This window comes from Delphinapterus leucas, chromosome 10, assembly GCF_059928025.1.
Source record: "Delphinapterus leucas isolate spDelLeu-1000000601 "Yukka" chromosome 10, BTC_Dleu_Yukka2, whole genome shotgun sequence".
Lineage (NCBI taxonomy): Eukaryota > Metazoa > Chordata > Mammalia > Artiodactyla > Monodontidae > Delphinapterus > Delphinapterus leucas.
In genome coordinates, this window is record NC_143138.1 from 66,352,368 (window position 1) to 66,376,929 (window position 24,562).

Genomic DNA, 24,562 nt, shown 5'->3' on the forward strand with positions numbered 1-24,562 from the left:
TCTCTGTGCAAATACTTGGCTTTTCAATATTTTTCAAAAGTATTTTTTTAAGACTTAATAATTGTAATACTTGGCACATTGTTTTATCTCTATATATGCATGCACATGTTTTTTTTTCCCCTTGGACCATTTCAAAGTGAGTTGCAGAGATTTTTGATACTTCATCCCTAAATACTTCAAAATTGAGGACAATCTGTTATTGAGCCACACCACCATCATCTCACCTAAGAAAATTAACAATAAATATAATCTCCAGCACACATGCACAATTCCTCAGCTGTCCCTTTGAGAGCTGGTCTTGTGTGTGTGTTGTTTTTTTTTTTTTAAGTAAATCCGACACAAATGAACCTATATATGAAACAGAAATAGAATCAGGGACATAGAGAATAGACTGGTTACCAAGGGGGTGGGGGGTAAGAGAGGGTTGGATTAGGAGTTTGGAATTAGCAGATGCAAACTGGTACATACAGAATGGATAAACAAGGCCCTACTGTATAGCACAGGTAACTATATTCAGTATCCTGTGATAAACCATAATGGAAAAGAATATGAAAAAGAATGTACATATATGTATAACTGAGTTACTTTGCTGTACAACAGTAATTAGCACAACATTGTAATTTAACAATACTTCAATAAAAAATAAATTAAAAAAAAAGTAAATCCAGGGTCCAGTCAAGATGTACACACTGCATCTGGTTGCGGTCTTTAAATCTAGAATAGTCCCCTTGTATTTAGAGGCATCAGATTTGGAAAGACCAGACCAGTTATCTTGTAGAAGGTCCCACATTCTAGATTTGTCTAATTGTGTCTTCATGGCCCTGTGTTTCCTATGAACTGGAAGTTAGTTCTAGAGCAGCACTACCCAACAGAAATATAATGTGATCCACATATGTCATTTAATATTTTCCAGTAGTCACATGAAATAAAAATAAGCAGGTGGAATTAATTTTAATAATATATTTAATATTTTTATTATGTACTATTTATTAATATTTATTTACTTAACTATACTTAATATTTTCATATCAAAAATATTATTTCAATATGTAATCAATATTTTTAAAGTATTAATGAGATATTTTACATTCTTTTTTTAAAAATTAATTTATTTATTTAGGCTGTGCCAGGTCTTAGTTGCAGCCTACAGACTTCTTAGTTGTGGCATGCGGACTCTTAGTTATGGCATGCATGCAGGATCTAGTTCCCCGACCAGGGATCGAACCCTGGCCCCCTGCATTGGGAGCACAGAGTCTTACCCACTGGACCACTAGGGAAGTCCCCAACATTCCTTTTTTATACTTAGTTTTCAGAATCCACGGCGTGCTTTATACTTAATGGACCAGCCACATTTCCAGTGTTCAGTAGCCACATGTAGCTGGTGGCTCTGTACTGGACAGTGCAGGGTGAGACTTGATCCAACTCAGAGTAGATATTTTTGGCAGGAACACTTAGGGGGTAGTAACTGCCTGTGCTCAACTTTGAAACCATGGAAGTTGCTGAAGTCTGAGTCTACTCTTCTTCTTTTTCAGGCTTTGGGTGCTCTGGGATGGAGCAGGTGTGGAGAGGCTGAGGACCCAGTTCTGGGACCACGTCACTTGCTTCCTTTCTTAGACTATCTGCTTGAGCAGACTTGAGCCCGGGATGAGGATGTCTGTGGCCCTCTCGCTGCTGCTCCCCCTCTGGGGGAGGACCTTTCTCCTTCTGCTATCTGTGGCTGTGACTCAGTCCCGCTGGCCCAGTGAGCCTTCGGAGGCCGTCAGGGACTGGGAGAACCAGCTCGAGGCGTCCATGCACTCAGTACTCTCAGACCTCCATGAGGCTGTTCCCACGGTGGTTGGCATTCCTGATGGCACCGCTGTCGTCGGACGCTCATTTCGAGTGACCATTCCAACAGATTTAATTGCCTCCAATGGAGAAGTCATCAAGGTGAGACTGGATATAAACTGTAAATGAGGAATAATTCTCATCTTCCATTTTCGTTTTGATTTTAGTGTTAATTTTAGGTTTTTTTAGTTTTTTAGTTTAGGTTTAGTTTTTCAGTTTTCCAGGAATTCTGAGCTCAGTTCTTCCAGGACCTGCTAAATGTTCCTTAAGAGAGGGACAGCCGCTGATGTTCACTAGAGGGTCCCCATATATCTCAGAATAGCATCCTAAACCTTTATTCTTGCTCCCATTTTGAGGGTGTCACCATTAAAAAGCTTTTACATATGTACTCTGGAAGATCTTTTGGTCATCAAGTTAGGGATTTGATGGAAGGGCCTGTGTATAGGAAATGGTCTGCTTTCATTAACCATGGGATTAAACCCAAGAAATATGGAACTTTTAAATGCTTTGAACCTATTTTTAAAAAATAAGGTATAAGTAAATACTGGAGTTTTGCTTTGCTTTGGTGTTCTATGTTTACTAATGTATTTGGTCACTTAAGAACCAAAATTAGTACTTAAATTTCAGCCTCGCCTCATCTCCTTTTGGGGAGGCAACCCAGAAAACAAGGGGATCTGAGATCTTTGTAACTGAAGAGTGTCTTGTCCAACCCAGGGTGGAAATTAGTTGAAACAGGAAGCTTTTGTGTGAAGAAGTACCATCCATTTGTCTGGGGTTGTGGGACCTTGGAATTTCCCCTACTTCCTGATTGAGTTTGCATGGGAGCCACGTGGGTGGGTGGGGTGTACTGCTCAACCTATGAACATCTCCTAGAGCAGATGTCAGCACACTTTTTCTTAAAAAAGCCAGATAGTAAGTATTTTTTTGGCTTTGCTGGACATATGGTTTCTGTTGCAACTCCTCAACTTTGCCAGTGTAGTATGAAAGTAGCCATAGACAATATGCAAGCGAATGGACATGGCTCTGTTCCAATAAAACTTTTTTTTAAAATAAATTTATTTATTTGTTTAATTTATTTTTGGCTGCATTGGGCCTTTGTTGCTGCACACGGGCTTTTCTCTATTTGCGGTGAGCAGGGCTACTCGTCGTTGTGGTGCGTGGGCTTATTGCTGTGGTTTCTCTTGTTTAGGCGCATGGGCTTCAGTAGTTGTGGCACGCGGGCTCAGTAGTTGTGGCTTATGGGCTCTAGAGCGCAGTAGCACGGGCTTAGTTGTTCCATAGCATGTGGTATCTTCCCGGGCCAGGGCTGGAACCTGTGTCTCCTGCATTGGCAGGTGGATTCTTAACTACTGTGCCACCAGGGAAGCCCCCAATAAAACTTTACTTTTAAAAACTTTACTGAAACTGAAATTTTAATTTCATGTGATTTTCACGTGTCAAGAAATACTATATCTTCTTTTGATTTTTTTTCCCCTCACTCATTTAAAAATCGCAAAAAACATGTTTAGCTCATGGGCTGTACAAAGACAGGTGGCAGCCCGGATCGAACCCGCGTCCCCTGCATTGGAAGACATATTCTTTACCACTGGACCACTGGGGAAGTCCCATGGCCACAGTTTTCTTTTTAGTAAATTTATTTATTTTATTCTATTTATTTATTTTTGGCTGCATTGGGTCTTCGTTGCTGAGCGCAGGCTTTCTCTAGTTGCGGCAAGCGGGGGCTACTCGTCGTTGTGGTGGGCTTCTTGTTGCGGAGCACGGGCTCTAGGCGCTTGGGCTTCAGTAGTTGTGGTGCGTGAGCTGTAGAGCACAGGCTCAGTAGTTGTGGTGCACGGGCTTAGTTGCTCTACAGCATGTGGGATCTTCCCGGACCAGGGCTCGAACCCGTGTGCCCTGCATTGGCAGGCAGATTCTTAACCACTGTGCCACCAGGGAAGTCCTCATGGCCATAGTTTTCTAACCCTTGGCCTACAGCATTCTTTCCCCAGAGGTGTGGCTTGAATATGAATTAAAAATATTCCAAGGTCTATACTTTGTTATGGTAGTTTTTTTCTTTTTTTTAACATCTTTATTGGAGTATAATTGCTTTACAATGGTGTGTTAGTTTCTGCTTTACAACAAAATGAATCAGTTATATATATACACGTATGTTCCCATATCTCTTCCCTCTTGCGTCTCCCTCCCTCCCACCCTCCCTATCCCACCCCTCCCAGCGATCACAAAGCACTGAGCTGATCTCCCTGTGCTATGCGGCTGCTTCCCACTAGCTATCTTCCTTACGTTTGGTAGTGTATATATGTCCATGCCTCTCTCTCGCTTTGTCACAGCTTACCCTTCCCCCTCCCCATATCCTCAAGTCCATTCTCTAGTAGCTCTGTGTCTTTATTCCTGTCTTACCCCTAGGTTCTTCATGACATTTTTTTTTCCTTAAATTCCATATATATGTGTTAGCATACGGTATTTGTCTCTCTCTTTCTGACTTACTTCACTCTGTATGACAGACTCTAGGTCTATCCACCTCATTACAAATAGTTCAATTTTGTTTCCTTTTATGGCTGAGTAATATTCCGTTGTATATATGTGCCACATCTTCTGTATCCATTCATCTGATGATGGGCACTTAGGTTGTTTCCATCCCCGGGCTATTGTAAATAGAGCTGCAATGAACATTTTGGTACATGACTCTTTTTGAATTATGGTTTTCTCAGGGTATATGCCCAGTAGTGGGATTGCTGTGTCATATGGTAGTTCTATTTGTAGTTTTTTAAGGAACCTCCATACTGTTCTCCACAGTGGCTGTATCAATTTACATTCCCACCAACAGTGCAAGAGGGTTCCCTTTTCTCCACACCCTCTCCAGCATTTATTGTTTCTAGATTTTGTGTGTGTGTGTGTGTGTGAGTGTGTGTGTGTGTGTGTGGTATGCGGGCCTCTCACTGCTGTGGCCTCTCCCGTTGCGGAGCACAGGTTCTGGACACGCAGGCTCAAAGGCCATGGCTCACGGGCCTAGCCGCTCTGCGGCATGTGGGATCTTCCCAGACCGGGGCACAAACCTGTGTCCCCTGCATCAGCAGGCGGACTCTCAAGCACTGCGCCACCAGGGAAGCCCTGTTATGGTAGTTTTTAATATCTGTTTTGCACTTAGATTTCTACATACACATAGTGTTCTGGCTATTTATTGGTATGTTTAAAGCATAAGAACATAGTGGTTTGAAACGGCCAGTTTGTTTTGCTCACAGTTTTGTGGCCAAGAATTCAGGGATTTAGCGCTCATCTGGGAATCTCATCTCTGCTGCACATGGCACTAGCTAGAGTGGCTCACCTGGGCCTGGAGGATCTACTTCCAAGGTGGCTCATTCATGGCTGGCAAGTTGGTTCTGCCTGTTGGCAGGGAGCTTACCTGGGACTGCTCATCAAGGTCCTTGGTTTCTCTCCATGTAGACCTTTCCACAGATACCTGGATTTCCTCACAGTACAATAGCTGGGTTCCAAGATTGCGTATTCCAAGATACAGGAAGTGGAAGCTGCCAGTCTCTTAAGGCCTGGGCTTGGAAACTTGCACAGTGACACTTCCTTTGTACTCCATTGGTCAAAGCACACCCAGGCTCCAATGAGTCTTTACCAACTTGCCTCTCTCTGACCCACAAGCCCCAGGCATCTAGATTAGAAATGGTCACTCTTCCATGCCACTTCCATTCCATGCCACTCTTCTCATTGAGAGGTGTGTCTATGCCCCTTTCCCTTGAATCTGGGCAGACCCACTCCTCACCTGACCCTCCTTGTGTTCTCTTCCTTTTCCTTTTTGACCCCCTCTCTTTAGCTTTTGGCTTGTTCTTAGGGTGGCCTTGTGTTCTCAGAGGTGGTCATACTTCCGAAGATCCTGTCTCAGTTCCATGGAGCTCTTTCTAGTTTGTAGAGTCTTTGAGAAAGATTTCCATGTAATCTTCAAAACACCCCAGTAAGCCAGTTTCTAGTTTATTAGATGAAAAATGGCGGTTTTGGAGGTACATTTCTTACCCAGCATCAAATTTCATCTTCTGAATATCCAGACCCTGTAGCGATTACCCTTGTTCCAGTGGCCACTGGAATGTTGTACATGGATTAGTCTTGACCAAAGGTGCCTTGAGTCGATACAGTGAGCTGAGTATTTGCTGTATCTGGCAGAGGGACATTTAACAGGCTTATTCACTGGGGGAGCAAAGAGATTTTACTAGGAAAACAGGATTTTATCTGAGCTTATCTATCTGTGGAAAGCACACCATTTAGTAGATGATTAGCCTGTAGAAAAACAGGTGAAAATGTGTGACTCTTCATCCTGAACCGTCTTGACATCAGGGTTGTGTGGGGTGGGAATCAGATCAGAAAGCCTGACTTCCTTCCTGGAGCTTTGTTTTCCCTGTGTGTAAAACAGGATTGGAAAGTCTTTACACTAAAGGAGTTGTTTTTTTCCCCCCTATTATAATAATGATGTATAAATGTACATTGTAGAAAAAGGGAGAAAGAAAATCTCCTGTGGTTCCTACCACTAGCATACTCCTCTATCATTTTCTGCGTTCATCAAGAGGTGTCCGTGTCACATACACACACAGACATTTTAGACAGACCTGAAATCATGCTGAATCTATATTTTAACCTTTTTTTCATTCACTGTAGTTTGAGTTTTTTTCCTTGGTTATTAAGTATTCTTTGGGAATGTAACTTTTAAAGGCTGCCCAATATTCTTGTGTATGTGAGGAATATTTCAGATCTTGGTCCCAAGGAGCCTTGTTGGGGTGACCTCCAAATCATATCCATCACTATTACTGTCATCCAAACTACCACTCGCTCACCGCTTCCCAGGCGCCCTGCCTCTGTTCTTAACCCCTTAGTCTGTTCTCCATACTGAGTCAAGAGACATCTTTATCTTTGTAAAGCTTACATCTGCTAAAAACAGGCCTCCCCTACCCCCCTGCCCTTAGGATTAAGCCCTGTTTGATCTGGCCTCTGGCCTCTTCTCTCTCCCCTTTCCCTTTGCATACCTTGTCCCAGCCACACCAGCCTCTTTCTGCCCCACAGATATGCCAAGCTCAGGGCCCACCCCAGGCTGCTGGCTCTTTTTTTCTTCTGTCAGCATGGGTACAGCCACCTCTTTCAGGCTTAGTTTCAGCATTGGAGCCCTTTCCCTCCACCCTGATGAAGGCAGATTTCTCACAAAACCCTGTGTTATCTTCTTAGCAAATTTTTGTACTTGAAATTCTTTTTAGTCTGCATGTTTGATTCCAGTCCCATAGTAGGCCTTCAAATGTTTTTGGGCTGGCAGAGGGAAGGAGAACCCCCTCAGTACCTGCAAACCTGCTTTGGATTGTCAAAGCCTACCTGCCAGGGACTTCCCTGGTGGTGCAGTTTAAGAATCCACCTGCCAATGCAGGGGACATGGGTTCGATCCCTGTCCGGGAAGATCCCACATGCCGTGGAGCAACTAAGCCCATGTGCTGCAACTACTGAGCCTGTGCTCTAGAGCCCACGAGCCACAACTACTGAGCCCTCATGCCACAACTACTGAAGCCTGTGCGCCTAGAGCCTGTGCTCTGCAACAAGAGAAGCCACCTCAATGAGAAGCCCGTGTGCCGCAACGAAGAGTAGCCCCCACTCCCCACCACTACAGAAAGCCCGCACACAGCAACGAAGACCCAACACAGCCAAAAATAGATAAATAAACTTATTAAAAAAAGAAAAAAAGCCTACCTGCCTGTCTGTAGGAAGAAATGCCAGCCTATGTCAGGGCAGTAAGAGACTAAGCTTGCCTAAGCCTCATGTGGAGTTCCCAGGTAAGGGATGGCCTTCCAGTCAATTAGCCAAATTGCCTAATGAGGACTCATAGGCAGAACATGGTCTGTCCTGAGACCTGATGAGATTAGATGGTGTGGTTGTCATACTTGCTGACTGGTCAGGAGATGTGCATGGGGGTTGGTGATAGAATAATTCAGTGTTTGTAACAGACCATGTAACAATCTATAGAAGGGGTAGAAAATCAAGTCTCATGCTAAGTGAGCTGCACTGGCTACCTGCCAAGCCTTGTTGGACCTGTGTGGGCTGATCGTTGTGGTATTTCAGGAGATTGTGGCAACTTTGGGAATCACAGTGACAGAGGAAGTGCTGCTTGGCATCAGCCAGGTATGCCCATCGGGTAAATATCAACTCCTAAAACAAGCACTTCCCTATATTTTATACACCAGGCTTCAAGGAAGCAGGTCAGGAGAAAGAGGAAGGGGACATGCCTGCCTGGAGGATTAACCCTGAGGTCCTGGATCCTTTGCTCTGCCCCACATCTGAGACTCTTTCATGTCCAAACAGCCCTTGTCCAGTCTCATCCCAGCCAGCACCTATTACTTCCCTGCTGTTCTCTAGGTCTACCTCAGGAATCAATTTGCTATTACTGACCCCATTTTAACTCCCAAATGGACTCCATTGATCTGATGTAAGAAGGGTCTATGGGCTACCTCCAGACCTTTGTGGCCAGCATGACCTTCCTGAAAGACCTGTGCCTTGGGTCTTTCTTCTTTTCTCCTGTGGCCTCAGGACACCCTAAAGGAGATGGTCCTGGTGTGTGCTCCCTTGGACCAGACTAGATGCCTGTATGCAAAGCTCATCCCAGGTCTCGACTGTTCTTTGCTCTCACAGCAGTCTTAGGTCTTAGATCACCCTCTCTCTTCATCAGGGTCTGTAGGTATAGGTCCCACAGAAGCCAGCTTTGCCTTTGCTGGACAGATCCTAAGCTGTTCCAAGTTGGCCATAGTATAAGTTACCCCCCTGACTTCCCTCAGGATTGGCACTGGCTCCCTAAGGGTGCCTCTCCTCTGACTTGAGTTGAGTGTAGGACTGGCTGAGGAAGGTGATTATATGGCTGGAGATGTTCTAACTCCTCCTCTCTGGGTTGGTCAGGAGAGAAGTCTTTGCCTCTCATGAAATGATTGGGCTGCCCCTCTAGAGCCCCCTCAGATGTCTCATTTTGGTAGTGCCCATGAGGATGGCTTTTCATCCCTGCTTCCCTTTAGCCTCCTTGTCTGGAGACAATGTGGAATTTCTCTCAGCCCAAGATGTTGGCAGACTGGGAGCAGCCCTTCCTGGGACTGTGCTCTCATCTGCTGGCATAGGCCCCCAATTGTTCCCATGAGAACAATGGGTACTCTTTTTGGCCAGGAAGGGGAGCTCATGAAAGGAGTATTTCTTTGGATGCTTGCGAGCTTTGTGGCAACCCCGCCTGCGTGAGATGAACTGCAGTTTCTTCCTGCCTCAAGTGGGTGTTCCCTGGCTCTGAATTGATCCCTTGTGAACAGAGCACACTGGGAAATGTGGGTTGGCGAAGGAAGGCATCCTTGGGGGTGGGTTGTCAGAATGACATTTGCCCAGACATATCAGCTCAAATACTTATTATTGAATATATAGGCTTCTATGTTTTAGAAAAAAAATTACTGACAAAGACTGAAAACATGACGAAGTAAAAATAGTTGATGTCAGGGCTTGGGATTGAGGGACTGATTCTGAGAATTTTATTAGTGGCTATAACCATGCTAAGCTGTCCCTTACTTTGGGGGGAAAATGATTAATTTTTGTTTTCAGATGAGAACAGTTAACATCAGATAAAATGCTTCATAATTCAGACCAGAGGGGCACTGATTGAGCTGGACAAGTTGTGTTCAACAACATGTGATCCTGTGGCCTTGGCCTTTGTGGCAACAGCCATATTCTGGCTTGAGGTTTGAATGTCAAGCAGCAGAACCAATTATTGTCTCTCATGTGTGTGGCTCTGCTCTACTTGGTAAAGCAAAGTATGTCTACCCTGGTTCCTCACCTTCTGTGGGGGCAAAGTCTTGGCCTTTGACCTCAAACCAGAGGCTCTTCGTGTTGACATGTGCCATCTCCCCACAGCCCAGCCATGTGACTGCCCATGTGCATCATTTGTGGAAGGTGAGCTTGGACACAGATTAGTCTCATTGTCATAGTCCATGGCACAGACACAGGATCACCCTGAATGTGAGTCAGCACCGTGGGGGCCTCTGAAACATGACTGGAAGCTGACTCCATCAGAGGGACTATTTCCTGCCCCCCTGAGCAAAGGAGCCCACCACACAGTTGGCCTGCCCCAAGGAGGCCTTGATCACCTCATGTGTGAGTGCCTCCAGGGTGTTGCCTATGGTATCCAGCCATAGACGGCTGTGGGTTGGCTCAGCTCCACAGCTTGGCTGACGGGTGAGGGGCTGAAGGGTCCAGGAGCCAGTGACCAGGTCTGAGGGAAGGCAGGGACTTTGCCAGGGCAGGCTGCTAAGAGGCCTAAGCAGTGGGGTGTCACAGGGCAGCAGTTTGTGCCACTGTGAAATGGACCAGTGAGAAGACTCTTTGACACATCTGTTGGGGATTCAGGGAAGGGCCCAGCCTAAACCCCTGGGGCTGTCCTGTCTTGAGGTGTTGGTTGGAAGGTGCCACCACTGAGGCTCAAAGGACCCTCCAAATTGTAGTGTGGGGGAATTCTCACCAAATGCAGTTTTTTTGTTTTTTGTTTTTTGTTTTTTTTTTTGCGGTATGCGGGCCTCTCACCGCTGTGGCCTCTCCCACCGCGGAGCGCAGGCTCAGCGGCCATGGCTCATGGGCCCAGCCGCTCCACGGCACGTGGGATCCCCCCGGACCGGGGCACGAACCCATGTCCCCTGCATCGGCAGGCGGACTCCCAACCACTGCACCACCAGGGAAGCCCCAAATGCAGTTTCTTGATTATACTTTATTCCTAAGATCCCTCTTTGCTGGCCAGCATTGGCTCACCCAAGTGACAAGGATATGAAAGTGCTCACCCATCTTTCTGGAACTTTTGCTTGCCATTTCTAAGTCCCATAACTCCTGCATGGGTTAGATACCACCTTGTGGGTTCTGAATGATAAAGCTTAGGTTTTCTTGGTTTTAGAAACCAGTGGTCATATAGTTAATTAAGCCCTAGTGAGAGTCCAGCTCCTCAGTTTTGATGGGCAGAAATCTGCTCTTTGATGAGGGACTAAGTAATATAAGCTCCTCTGCTGATTTGTTCTTTCTCCAGGTATATTATGCTGATTTGGGGTGAGAGACTCTACTTGCGTTGCATGGCGTTTAGCACAGGTGCTGTATCTTTATTAGACCAAGTGTTTGACAGTCTACTGTGCCAGAGAAGGCTCCAGCGGAGAAGTTGAAGAGAATGTCTGAGAACTGAATAGCCAGTTACTAGTCATCTGCTAGTATAGACTGAGGAGTGACCAGAACCTTCACGTTTGGCAGTTCCCCAGTCATTGGTCATGGTGATTATTTGTGGGCATCGCTGGGCAGGTAGTCTTCAGAACTCCTTATGTGTCTGCCCAGGTTTTGTGGTTTTGATTCTTAATGTTTTTGGATGTACTTTATGGATCAAGATTTCTAAAATTGGGTGTGTGGCTGTTCAAGATCTTATTTTCCTCAGTGCTGGGCTTGCCTTCTGTCTCAGAAGCATGTTCTCTCTGAGGGTTGCTGAAACTGGAAAGATTTCTGGCTCTTTGTGAGTGGCCTGTGATCTAGAGCCCATGATCTCAAATCAGGCTTCCTCCTGCAGTTTCTGCCTCCTGCAGGTGTTCCCATTGCCTGAAGTCTCCTTTCCAAGATGGCTGCTTTATAAGGTCAGCAAGGGAGTATTGGTATTTAATGATGGAGGGTGACTTGAAAACCTGGGGGTGACTTGAAACCCTGGGGGAGTTCCATGGCCGGGGACAGCCTGTCACCCCAAATACATGTGCTGGTGTTATGAGCACTTCACACAGAGCTCTGATTCCTGCTGCTTGCCTGCCATTCCTAGCCTGGCAGCCCTTAGAGGGTCAGTTGTGGGTGGTTACAGTACAGCTAGGACAGAAATTTCTATATGAGTAAACTAAGGATTCCAAGGATAGTCGGAATCTCATGTGCAGATATGCCAGGATCAAGCACATCTCTTTTAGACTTAGAGGATGTGAGTGCTGGCTTTGGGCTGTCACCTGCAGCAAGTTCTCCCTGCCCTCTCTGCCCCTCAACGTTTTCATCCACTCTTAGCAAACAGGTCTTAACAGGTAAGCAAGTCCCTGAGGGTCCCCAGCCTTGGCCGTGTTCCCCTCTAGGGTCCTGGCTTCCTCTTCCTGTGGCCTCTCCACTTCCCTTTGATGCTTTGAGTTTCTGCTTTGGGGTATGAACAGGGAGACAAAGCCTCAGTGTGTGCTGGGTCCAAGGCCATTTGGGAAAGAGGATGAGGGAGTGGAGCCTGGACACGCCCTGGGTCCATTCCTGCAGCAGCCTCACAATGTGTACTGTGTCCCCTCTCAGCCCATAGGGGCGGGTGAGGAACCAGCACTGACAGAGTCCAGTGTGTGCCTGGCCCTGTGATCATACAAGGCTGGCATCTTTTTCCCCTTCTTACATGTGAGAAAACAGGCTGAGTTCAGATGAAGCCTCAGACTGCCTGGAGATGGGGCTTCCCTTCGGGTACGGTGTTTTTATAGAGATGAGTCCTGGTTTGTCATGGGGGCTGTGTCTCTGAGAAGGAACTTTCATATCCCACTTCACCCTTAGGCCCTGAGAGGAAAAGTGGTCTAGATCCTGGAAATTTTGCAAGCTGAGGAGGATGTCCAGAGTTCCCGTGGACTGAGGGGCTCCTGCTTTGTCACAGTAGAGCAGGTGTTGCATCCCAGAGCGTTCCCTCAACTGAGTGCCCTTGAGAGGGAGGGGGGCTGCTAGTGGAATCCTTTGGGGACTGTGGACACTGCCAGACCTTCAGGCATGTTCAAACTTCCCAGTTCAGGGGCTTTCCCTAAATGGCCTTGAAAATGCAGAGATGTCAGCTTCCCTGTGACTTGGGTAGGTTCCTTGTGGAACTCAGATTTGTTTTGCTTCCTGTGGCCTTTCTATTAAAATGAATCATTGCCAACCAAAGTGCTGCCTGGATCTGATGTTGCAGTACCAAGATGTTCAGAGATGCATGGATTTTAGAACGTTCAGGTTAGAATCTCTCCTTGTCTGAGGAGTACCCAAGACAGCGGGGATTGTTTGCTTCCGGGTGTAGATCCAGGTTGAACACCTATCCTGTGGCCAGGGCTCTAGTACCTTGAGGAGCCAGAATTTGCAGAAGGGAGGGCAAGTGCAGGGTGGAATGGCTTGGCTCTGTTTTTCTGACATGGCTTATCCCAAATGTTGTCTCTAAAGCTGTGGGTAGACCATAGTGAAAGAATTTGTTTCAGTAACCAAAATGAAGGTACACAGTTCTGCTCTTCCATCGCCCAGTTTGAGATTGAGCATTATAACTTACTTTGGTGAAACCTGGGGTTTTCTTTAATGTTTGTTATTTATATTACACGTTATTAACATGTTAAAATGTTACTTGGCATAGTTCAAATAAGTGTATATTTTCTAAGTCTGGCTGTGTGGGAGCCTTGACCAACCTGGGTTTATGCCTTAGGGCATGTCTGACAACAGAACTGTGGCTGTTGGGGGTCAGCAGAATGGGAAGCTGAGCCAGCCAGGGGAGCTTGAGGAGACAAGGGCCCTTCTCTATTCTCTCTGTTATAAAGTGCCCTTACGTAATTGAGACAGACTTGAAAAAGCACTGGCGCTGCTTACTCATCTGTGCTGATGGAACACACGGCGCTGGGCACAGGCCTAACTGCCTGGCCACTGAGGCATATCCCATGGGCCTGGCCAGCCACTTGGCACCCATCTGGAGCCTCTCCTGGTCTCTCTTGGCCCTGTTCAGTCTTCTCTACAAGTGGCTTCTCCTTGGCTGACTTCATCCAGAGCTCCATTCTTGGCCCTCCCTTTCTCCTTTCTCTGCCTGATCTCTTGCAGATGTGCTCTCATTCTAGTGGTAGTCATTGGGATGGAGTGGGCTTAGGAGAAATACCCTTGGGTGGCCAGAAACCTGGGTCCGCGCCCTGGCTCACCTACTCTTTTCCTCTCAGGAAGTTCTTACCCCACCTCTGTAAAAGATCTCATGGTTCCCTTGACTACTCCATTTGGCCTTAACATCTTTGCTTCACATTTTTTGCAAAACTAGATCATTCAACCTTTGCTTTATATGTTTGTATGTGGATGTGGCAGTTTTTGTATTTAACATAATTGAACTGAAAAAATTTAAAGCATAGGTTTTTCAGTCAAAGCAGTTGTGATAAGTATTTTTGTAGCTAAAAAAGATTGTAAAGGAAGAATATATTTAGTGTTTTTCATGGATTTGAAGACACCCATGTTTACAGTTATTTTACCATTTCTGATGTTGGTTCTGTTTGCAGTGGATGGTGAGTGATGGGATGGGAGATTCTTAGTGGTTCATTAATTAGATGATTGTGCACCCTAGAGTTGATGGAATGTGGTCACAAAAGGAACTGTGAACTCAGTGGTTCAGAGAGCAGTCAATAAAGGACAACTCCTAATAATGTCATATGTCTTCTCATGGCTTTTTGCTGGAGGTAAGAAATGTCTTTATAGGCAGGGTAAATATCTGGTCTCTGATAAGGTTGATGGAATGGCATGCGCATGGACACCCGGGTCCTAGCTGGGAAGATCAGGTATGAGTTCAGGGTCTCTTCCCCAATCACTCAGGCACCCGGCTCTTGGAAGGAGGAAGCCTGACGAACCAGAGCCCCTGGGGAACCCAGAAGCTATAGCTGTGGCCTTCCTGCCACAGGGAGGGAAGCATTTTAGTTTCCCTCTCCTGACAAGCAGTGACCATGAAGGGCAATCCCTGGGCCGAGGCTGGCAGTAAGACATGCCGTCTGTTGGCCATTGTGTTTCTGGACTTGACGGACAGGGCAGTGGAGCTGACTGAGAGTGCCTTTAGGCAGACCAGAGAGTGGGTCCCACCTTTCTTGCATTGGGGGCAGGAGTAGGTGTTTCCCGAAGGTGAGAGAAGTCATAGATGGGGCCTGGGCAAGAGGCAAGCCTTGTTTCCCTCTTGTCAGCTGATGGTGGAAGTTTTTATGGTGGCATTCCATTGGGGGCTTTACGTATTACCAGTCATGTTGCTGTGGAGAAGGACTTCCACCCTGAAATAAGTCTGGGAGGTGCTGTTGGGTGGAAAAGGGGATGAGCTCCTGAGGCCTGCTCTGTGCTTCGGCTTTCCAAGGACAGAGGTGAGCTCTGTCCATTTCCCAAACTTAGTTGACTACAGAATTCTCTTTTAGAGAGACTGGAGGTCCTTGGAATGCCTTTCACAAACACTCTTCTTAGGATAATTGTTTACATTCCCCTACCCTGGACATTGCAGTTTTTCTTGAGATTTGAAAAGCACTGTTAAGACATTAGATACAGCTAACCAAATGTGCCCCACTACACTTGAATGTAACATGGTGGTTGTAAAATGAGGCATTTGGGGGTATTGAGTTGTCCCTGCACCCAGACCTGTGTGCATTTCCACTTCTGGGCAGGAGAGGCACTCTAGGCCAGGCATATACCTTGAGCAAAGTTGTGGTGTCTGTGGAGGGTAGGGTAGAAGTCTGAGGCAAGGTTGGAAAGTAGTGCTGAGGGGTGAGACACCCGGGCTTGATTCTGCAGGCAGAGTGGACGAGTAGGTGGCAGGGCAGGCACTTCACTGGTATAAAAACCTGCAACATTCTTGAGCTCCATGGCATCAGTTCTCTGGGATGAGACATGTGTTTTGAGTGCCAGAACTGCTGTCTCCCCACCGTGTGGCCTTGGGCGAACCATTTGCCTTCCATGCTAGCCCATCTGGCAGCCCCAGTCTTTCGTGATAGGTAAATGAGCTCCAGGAGAGAGGCGTTGGTTCCCCCACCAGGAATTCTGAATTGTACCTCAGGCCTGTCACACAGGCTAGGCCAGTGGTTAACTGTTGTGATCATTTTCGGGTTATGCAGTGATGGTGGCAATTAACTCATGCTGACATCTCTTCTAGGTATCAGCAGCAGGGAAGGAGACCTTACCGTCCTGGCTGCAGTGGGACCCACAGAGCCACACCCTTGAGGGTCTCCCCCTTGACACTGATAAGGGCGTGCATTACATTTCAGTGAGCACTGCACGGCTGGGGGCCAATGGAAGCCACGTCCCGCAGACTTCCAGTGTGTTCTCTGTTGAGGTCTACCCTGAAGACCACAGTGAGCCACAGTCTGTGCGGGCGGCGTCACCAGACCCTGGTGAGGTGGTATCATCTGTCTGTGCTGCCGATGAGCCTGTGACTGTCCTGACAGTAATTCTGGATGCTGACCTCACCAAGATGACCCCAAAGCAAAGGATTGACCTTCTGCACAGGATGCGGAGCTTCTCAGAAGTGGAGCTTCACAACATGAAGTTGGTGCCAGTGGTGAATAACAGACTGTTTGACATGTCGGCTTTCATGGCTGGCCCAGGAAATGCAAAAAAGGTGGTAGAGAATGGGGCCCTGCTCTCCTGGAAGCTGGGCTGCTCCCTGAACCAGAACAGTGTGCCTGACATTCGTGGTGTGGAGGTCCCTGCCAGGGAAGGTGCTATGTCTGCCCAGCTTGGCTACCCTGTGGTGGGTTGGCACATCGCCAACAAGAAACCCCCTCTCCCCAAACGTATCCGGAGGCAGATCCATGCCACACCCACACCTGTCACTGCCATTGGGCCCCCAACCACAGCCATCCAGGAGCCACCATCCAGAATTGTGCCCACCCCCACATCTCCAGCCATTGCTCCTCCAACCGAGACCATGACTCCTCCAGTTAGGGATCCTGTTCCTGGGAAGCCCACAGTCACCATTCGGACTCGAGGTGCCATTATTCAGACCCCAACCCTCGGCCCCATCCAGCCCACTCGGGTGTCAGAAGCTGGCACCACAGTTCCTGGCCAGATCCGCCCAACAATGACCATTCCTGGCTATGTGGAGCCCACGGCAGTTGCTACCCCTCCCACAATTACCACCAAGAAGCCACGAGTATCCACGCCAAAACCAGCCACACCTTCTACTGATTCCTCAACCACCACAACTAGAAGGCCGACCAAGAAGCCACGGACACCCCGACCAGTGCCCCGGGTCACCACCAAAGCTCCCGTCACCAGATTGGAAACCGCCTCCCCGCCTACTCGCATCCGCACCACCACCAGTGGGATGCCCCGCGGAGGAGAACCCAACCAGCGCCCAGAGCTCAAGAACCATATCGACAGGGTGGATGCCTGGGTTGGCACCTATTTTGAGGTGAAGATCCCGTCAGACACCTTCTATGACAACGAGGACACCACCACTGATAAGCTGAAGCTGACCCTGAAGCTTCGGGAGCAGCAGTTGGTAGGCGAGAAGTCTTGGGTGCAGTTCAACAGCAACAGCCAGCTCATGTATGGCCTGCCTGACAGCAGCCACGTGGGCAAGCACGAATATTTCATGCACGCCACAGACAAAGGGGGCCTATCAGCTGTGGATGCCTTCGAGATCCATGTCCACAGGCGCCCTCAAGGGGATAGGGCTCCTGCTAGGTTCAAGGCCAAGTTTGTGGGTGACCCAGCAGCTGTGGTGAATGACATTCACAAGAAGATTGCCCTGGTGAAGAAGCTGGCCTTCGCCTTTGGGGACCGCAACTGCAGCACCATCACTCTGCAGAATATCACCCGGGGCTCCATTGTGGTGGAATGGACCAACAATACACTGCCCCTGGAGCCCTGCCCCAAGGAGCAGATCACGGGGCTGAGCCGGAGGATCGCTGAGGATGATGGCAGACCTCGAGCTGCCTTCACCAACGCCTTGGAGCCCGACTTCAAGGCCATGAGCATTTCTGTGACAGGCTCTGGCAGCTGTCGGCATCTACAGTTTGTCCCAGTGGCGCCACCCAGGAGGGTGCCCTCAGAGGCACCACCTACGGAGGTGCCAGATCGGGACCCTGAGAAGAGCAGCGAGGATGATGTCTACCTGCACACGGTCATTCCGGCAGTGGTGGTTGCAGCCATCCTGCTTATCGCTGGCATCATTGCCATGATCTGCTATCGCAAGAAGAGGAAGGGCAAACTCACCCTCGAGGACCAGGCCACCTTCATCAAGAAGGGGGTGCCTATCATCTTTGCAGACGAACTGGACGACTCCAAGCCCCCACCCTCCTCCAGCATGCCGCTTATCCTGCAGGAGGAAAAAGCCCCCCTCCCCCCTCCTGAGTACCCCAACCAGAATGTGCCCGAGACCACTCCTTTGAACCAGGACACTGTGGGAGAGTACACACCCCTGCGGGATGAGGATCCCAATGCGCCTCCCTACCAGCCCCCACCGCCCTTCACAGCCCCCATGGAGGGCAAGGGCTCCCGTCCCAAGAACATGACCCCATACCGGTCGCCCCCTCCCTATGTCCCCCCTTAACCCACAAGCGCCTGGGTGGAGGCAGGGGTAGGGCAGGGCCCTGGAGACAACACGGTGTTGTCTGTGGAGACAGGTGGCCTGCAGACCATCGCCCACTGGGAGCCGACACCTGACCTAGCACACGCCGACACACACGGGGCCTGAACAAGCCCGCCCACTTGGTCCTCCTAAACCCCAAAGCAGCTGGAGAGACTTTGGGGACATTTTTACTTTTAATTTTTGCCTAACAGCTTTTTGTTTGTTCATAGAAAATTCTTCGCTGCGTTTTTGAAGGCTGGCTCTGAAAGCACCGTTTGGAGTAGAGGTAGATGGAGGGAGCGAGGAACCGTGAATGAACTCGCAGGCAGTGCTGGGCAGCCTCCCGGCTCTCTGCGTTTTGCCTTTAACACTAACTGTACTGTTTTTTCTATTCACGTGTGTCTAGCTGCAGGATGTAACATGGAAAACAGTAGCTAAAGATTAAATTCAAAGGACTTTCAGAAGTTAAGGTTAAGTTTTTACATTTAATCTGCTGTTTACCTAAACTTGTATGTGTAATTTTTGGGTGGGTATGGGAAATTGCTTTGCTAAAAATAAGCTCCCAGGGTGTTTCAAACTTAGAGAAGACCAAGGGACAGTATTTTTTATCAAAGGAATCCTATTTTTTCACACTACGTAAACTTCGTTGCTCTGATACCCCAGAGAGCCTGACTGGGGGCCTCCTGGCCCTGGCTCAGGGGCCAGGGCCCTGGTGCTGGGTTTGCTGTCCCACTGTTGCCAGGGGCTGGAAGCTGGAGGGGCCTCTTAGGCCATGGACATCCACACCCCCACCCCATGCACGCTAGCGGCCCACAACCAAGGGGTCTTCATTTCCATAGAAAAGGGACTCCAAGAGGCAGTGGTGGCCGTGGCCCCCAACCTAGGTGCTCCAGGTGGGCCAGCTGCTCGTGGGGATGCCTGGGGAGGTCGAGAGACTCGACCACATCAGCCTGTTTTCTTTTACCCTTTTTCTGTGTGTTTCTTTTTTCCCCTCCTAAAAGGAATATCATGGATTTTTGAAACACTCAGTGGGGGACATTTTGGTGAAGATGCAATATTTTTATGTCATGTGATGCTCTTTCCTCACTTGACCTTGGCCACTTTGTCCCAACAGTCCACAGCCCAACCCTGACCCACCCCACCCCTTTTCTCTGGCGCTCCAGTCCCAGGCCTTGGGCTTGAACAGCTGGGAAAGGTCTGGTGGCTGGGGAGGAGTGCCAGCAATAGTTCATAGTAAAAATAGGGGGGCTCTCAAAGCTAATTTTTTACTAAAGTTTTTATACAGCCTCAAATTGTTTTATTAAAAAAAACAATTAAAAATGGTGATGCTTACAGCAGTTTGTACAAGCTCTTAGTGTTGATTCCATGGGACTGACGGCTTTGCTCATTTTGATTTTTTTCCCCCCTTCTTTTCCTAATGGTTTAAATTCTGGAATTACACTGGGGCTTCTTTTGCCTTTTTTAGCAGAACATCCGTCCATCCATCTGCATCTCTGTCCCGTGACTCAGGGGCACCCACTCAGCTTTGATTCTCCTCCTTTGGAAGAAACCATTTTGAGCATGACTTCTTGATGTCTGAGAGTTATTTTGGGTACCTTTTAGGGAGGAATGCCTTTTGCAATAATGTATCCCTTCCGTGATCGAGGGCGGGTGGGTGGGTGGACCCAGGCTCCCTTTGCACACCAAGCAGCCACTTCTAAGCCATACTGACCATTTTGCAGAGGATTCATGTGTGCTGCCTCAGGAGGGGAGGGACGGTCAGAGTGGAGGGGTCTCCACCCTGCCCTTCTCTGAAGGGTATTCCCGCTTGCGCCTTCTCCCCCAGGGCCTAGCCTCTCTCTCCTGCCTGGTCTCCTGGTGGGGTGAGCAGTGCCACTGTGGGGGAAGCCTGTAGATGAGGGCTCAGTGGACCTGTGATGACTGGGCCTTGTGCCTCCAAGCCCTGATCCAAGCCGGAGTTTCCCCAGTGCCCCAGAGTCAGGAGCGCAAGCTGAGTCTGACCTGGTGAGATTATTTTTGATGACCTTGCCAAAAGATAAACAATTTCCAGTGTTCCAGGTGAGGGCTTTGAAAGGCCTTCCAAATAGCTCCGTTGCCCCTAGCAACCCCACCATCGGGCATTGCCACGCAGAGACGTGGCTGGCCCAGAATGGCCTGTTACCATAGCAACAGGAGGCGATGGGGCAGTGAACAGAATAACAACAGCAACAATGCCCTTGCAGGCCGCCTCCTCCCCTGAGTGCCCGGCTGGCAGTGGTCTTTGGACTCTGTGAGACAGAGAGCCAATCTCACATTCAAGTGTTCACCAACCACTGACGTGTTTTTATTTCCTTCTATATGATTTTAAGATGTGTTTTCTGCATTCTGTATAGAAACATATCGAACTAAATAAAAGTGTCTTTATTACAATACCATTGCCTCCAAGCATCTTTTTCCCTAGCCCCTACACAACGTGAGTGTAGGGTGGAACTAGAGTCCATGTGACAGAGGGAAGAGGGGACCCAGCTAGGCCCACTCAGAGGTGGCCTTTGAGCAGCTGACCAAATAGCCTTCACATCCTTACCATTTCTGTTCCTCTGGGAGGGGTGGTTGTGTGCACCAGAAGCTCTGCCAACCAACGAGCCCTCCTTAGCACCTCTTCTGCCTGAGCCAGCTGAGATAAATCTTGAGCCTCAATCTCCTCATCTGTAGTGCGGGGTGGGGAGAGGAATGGGCAGAAAACCCAGTGAGACTGGGCGGGAGGGGAGGATGGTGGGAGAGGTCTTGCTACAAGCTGTCTGCCCCAGAGTGGGTCAGCTTCTGCAGGTCCCAGACAGGGGTCCCTCAGGCTGGGCCCCCTGCCTACTACCTTGTGGGGTTGAGGCTGGCCAGTCTCCCAGGTAGTCTCAGGCAGGTTTGGCCTTGGCCTTGGCCTTGGGGTGGGGAGAAGGGGAGAATGGTTTCTGGCCAGGATGTTCTACCTTCATTGGGCCTATAGTTTCTGGGGGCCTGCCCCTAAGTGCCCTGCCTGGGATGGACAGGCCAGCTGGGTAGCCTTAGCATGACTTAGTGCCCAGGAAGGGGCAGGTTGTCCTGGGACACTGCCAGGGCGTGGGAGGCAGGGCATGCAGCAGCTGTGTCTTCAGAGGCAGGATCAGGGCCATTGGTCACAGAACAACTGGTGCCTCTGGGGCTCACTCCCACCACCACAGGGTCCTCACCATCTCCACCTACAGCACCCAGGCTGCTGCTCTGCTCACAGCTTTCAAGACCCAGAGCTGAGACTGGTCCTGTATTGCAGATAGAACTGAGTCCCAGAGTGGGGAGTTGGGGGTGAATTACTTGTAGGACACCACACTGATAAATACCAGGAAAAGCTGTCCCCAGTGCAGAGTTCAGGGATACATACCTCACCCCAAGACCTAGCAGCAGAAGCCCAGGAAATGACCCTGCCCTTGCTCTCTTGGCCTCAGGAAGTTCTGCTTAATGTCTAACCTGAAGCCACTGATGGAGGTGACCCTAGAGTCTCAGCTGGGGTGGGGCTAAGTTGGTCTGTTTGTGTCCCTGTGAAGGCTCCTTGTGTCCAGGAGGTGCCCCTGGGTGGTTTCCGGGCGGTAGCAGGGGCAGCTCTCAACCTTGGTAGTGGTTCAGGGGCGCCCCATGTCAGCCCGGCGGAGAGCCAATTGCCAGGGGCTCTGGGCCAAAGAGGGGGGGACAGTGTCCATGGACTCCCAGGAGGTGGCGCCACAGGCTGGAGTAAGCCTGACAGCAATGGGCAAGTCAGGCTGTGGGCCGGGTTAAGTAACAGCGGAGGCTGGCTGTAGGAGGGTGGAACCCGGCCTAGAGCAGAGCTGAGACAGCCGGGCACTGGACCAACCCTGGAGGGGGGCGGGGCCGAGCGGGGCTGTAGGCAGGGCTAAGGCGGTAGGGCCTGCTGCCGAGAGCCGCTCCGAGTTAGGCCGCGGACTGGCGCTTTAACTGGGCGGGTCTTTTCTCGCTCAGACATCGAGGCAGAGACCCTGAGGGCGTTAGGGTGCGAGTTGCTGGGGTTTGGAGCCTGCCTTTCGCCGCGGCCGTTCTCCTTCAGAAAGGGAAGCTAGCAGAGAATAAATGGGAGGGGGGAGTCTGGGGCCCAGGCTTCCAGATGCCTTCTGTTACTGGGGCCCTGCTGGCAAACCTTGAATTCGGATGTACTTAGGCAGGAAGGAATAAGGAACTTTCCTTTGCACCTTAGCTTTTGTAAACCTCCAGGATTCCTGCGGTGGAGGCCAGCATGGGGCCTGCACACAGCAGGGCTCAGCGCTTGTTAGATGCTCCCTGAGTCTCCTCTTCCTCCAGCCTGAGAGCTCCTGAGAACACGGCCTAAAGTGCTGCGGATCTGGGAGGGTCCTGGATGGAAGCCAGGCGGCTCCAGTTGCTGTGCCCCTAGGAGAGGACACTTGGCAGTAGAAACAGACAGGGATGGGGTAGCAGATGACACTTTCTCTGAGTCGACCCTAGAGTGGGGGCACCCTGAAGCCCCAGGGAACACCCTGCCCAAAGCTCTCTCCACAGCCCTGGGCACTCACTAGGACAGCAGGGAACATCCATTTGGCAGCTGGCTAGAGCTCCCAAAGGCAGGGCTGAGTGTATTCTCGCCTTGTGTCCTCATGGTGTTGCAGCCTCAGGCTGTAGAGGGCAAAGCCCAGGTTTGGGACTTGCTAAAATGGCTGGGAGTTCAGGTCAGGCCAGCTCCTTTTCCGGGGATCATGCCCCATTTCCCTCAGCATCTCTGTTGCAAAAGGTCTTGGGAGAGAAAGGTGAAGAATGGGGCTGGCTCCAGCCCACCATGGTAGGGGATGGGGAGGTCCTGATAGGAGGTGGCAGCAGCTTTCCTCTGGGTGTGCCTGTGGGAGAGGACCAGCTTTGTCCTGGATGAACTCACCCTCAGGGAACATGTGCCTAGTTGGGCTGGACAAGAAGCAGGGCCTGGGGGATGCTGAAGGGGATGCAGTCCTCCTCTTGTTTGAGGAGCACATGGTGCATATGTGTGTAGGGGGGAGGCCAGCGTTTCTGTGTCCAGTACAGTGATTGGAGGGCAAATGAGAGGCTAAGGAGGCATCCAGTGTGACCCCAATGGCTCTGACTCAGCAGCCACTGTGCCTCCCAAGGCTCACCCTGGGTCCCAGGCAGTACAGTCAGCTTACTCCTCTCCTCAGAGACGCCCTAGGCCAGGCAGGGCTAGGAGAGGGACACAGCCACCCTCTGAGCCCCAAGAAGATCCCTGGAGCAGATCCGGGGATGAGGGAGGGCTTGGTTGAAATGAGCAAAGACTGGGGGAGGGAGGGCTCAGGGGAACACATGACCTTTCTGTTCTCTGAAGGCAAGAGGAAGATGTACTTTGTTCAGCCTTACTAGGAATTCCTCAGTCTGTACTGTTAGCTTATGGTCAGAAAGGCCACCTTCTCAGAAAGCTGATGCCCATGCCAGGCCTGCCAGCTAGGGGAGTTATTAATACATAACTAGCAGTGCTAACCCAGATGCTGCTGTGCAACTGATACCTGCTGCTACCCACCCCAGAACCCCAGGGAAACCTGAGTGTGACTTCAGCCCTTACAGCCTGGCCTGGCCTGGTGGTGCTTTGGCCACACCCACAGATGCAGGGGATGGTAGTGGTCCTGCATGGAGGGCCAGCAGTCAAGCCCTACAGATTCAGGGCCTGGTTTGAGCAGCAGGCAGACAAAGGCCAGACTTGGAGATTGCAAGTTCAGTGAGGGTGGAGTAAGCTCAACAGCCTTGATTTCTGCTGCATCCTTGGGCCCTAGCATGATGCTGTCTTTATTCTAGGGCTCAAAAGTGCCAAATTGAACTGAAATTATTTAACTAAATTGAATTTAACTGAATTGAAATCATCCATCCTAGAAGAGGCCTAAGGGACTGTGGACCTTTCTACTTGCCATAAGGGTTTTGTTTCACCAACCTGCCCTATTCTGTCCATCTTTCCTGGAAGGCAGGAATTCTTCCAGTGGCTCCTGGAAGCTCCCTGGACAAAAAAAAAACCTTATCATAATCCACTCTGATCAGGACAAAGATAAAGCTCAGTGCAGAGAGTAGCTATGTCCCATGGCCTGAAATACCTGGTGGTAAAGGTTAATTCTCAGTAATGGGCTTGGGTTTGCAGTAGTGGAGCCACAGAGGGTCAGGAGGTAGGGTTCCCTTTAATAGACTTCCCTGAAGACATGTGGAACTGAGTCTGATGAAGGGGTTGAACTAGCTTTCCCTTCCCGTGAACTGTCCAAGTCATGTATGATCCTCTGTTGCCTGGAGTAGGATACATGGGCTGGTTAAGAGAGGGCATAGGGGCATGACTTGCCACCTGACCTGTTCCCCCTGCTCCCCATCCATGGAACAGAGGTAGGTGGAAGCAACTCCATGGAAACTGGGATCCTAGTGGGAAGG

At 49.6% G+C, this 24,562-nt stretch overlaps 1 protein-coding gene across 3 annotated transcripts in view; it reads left to right on the plus strand.

Moving 5' to 3' along the window:
• Positions 1 to 20,556, plus strand: part of DAG1 (dystroglycan 1) — a 62,912-nt gene extending 42,356 nt beyond the window's left edge. For all 3 annotated transcript variants that reach the window (XM_022573137.2, XM_022573135.2, XM_022573136.2), the window contains exons 2-3: positions 1,533 to 1,929; positions 15,725 to 20,556. In XM_022573137.2, coding sequence (XP_022428845.1) covers positions 1,645 to 1,929; positions 15,725 to 18,127 — 2,688 coding nt within the window. In that variant the 5' untranslated portion in view covers positions 1,533 to 1,644 and the 3' untranslated portion in view covers positions 18,128 to 20,556. The remainder of the gene's footprint in view (positions 1 to 1,532; positions 1,930 to 15,724) is intronic.
• The last annotated feature ends 4,006 nt before the right edge of the window (positions 20,557 to 24,562 follow it).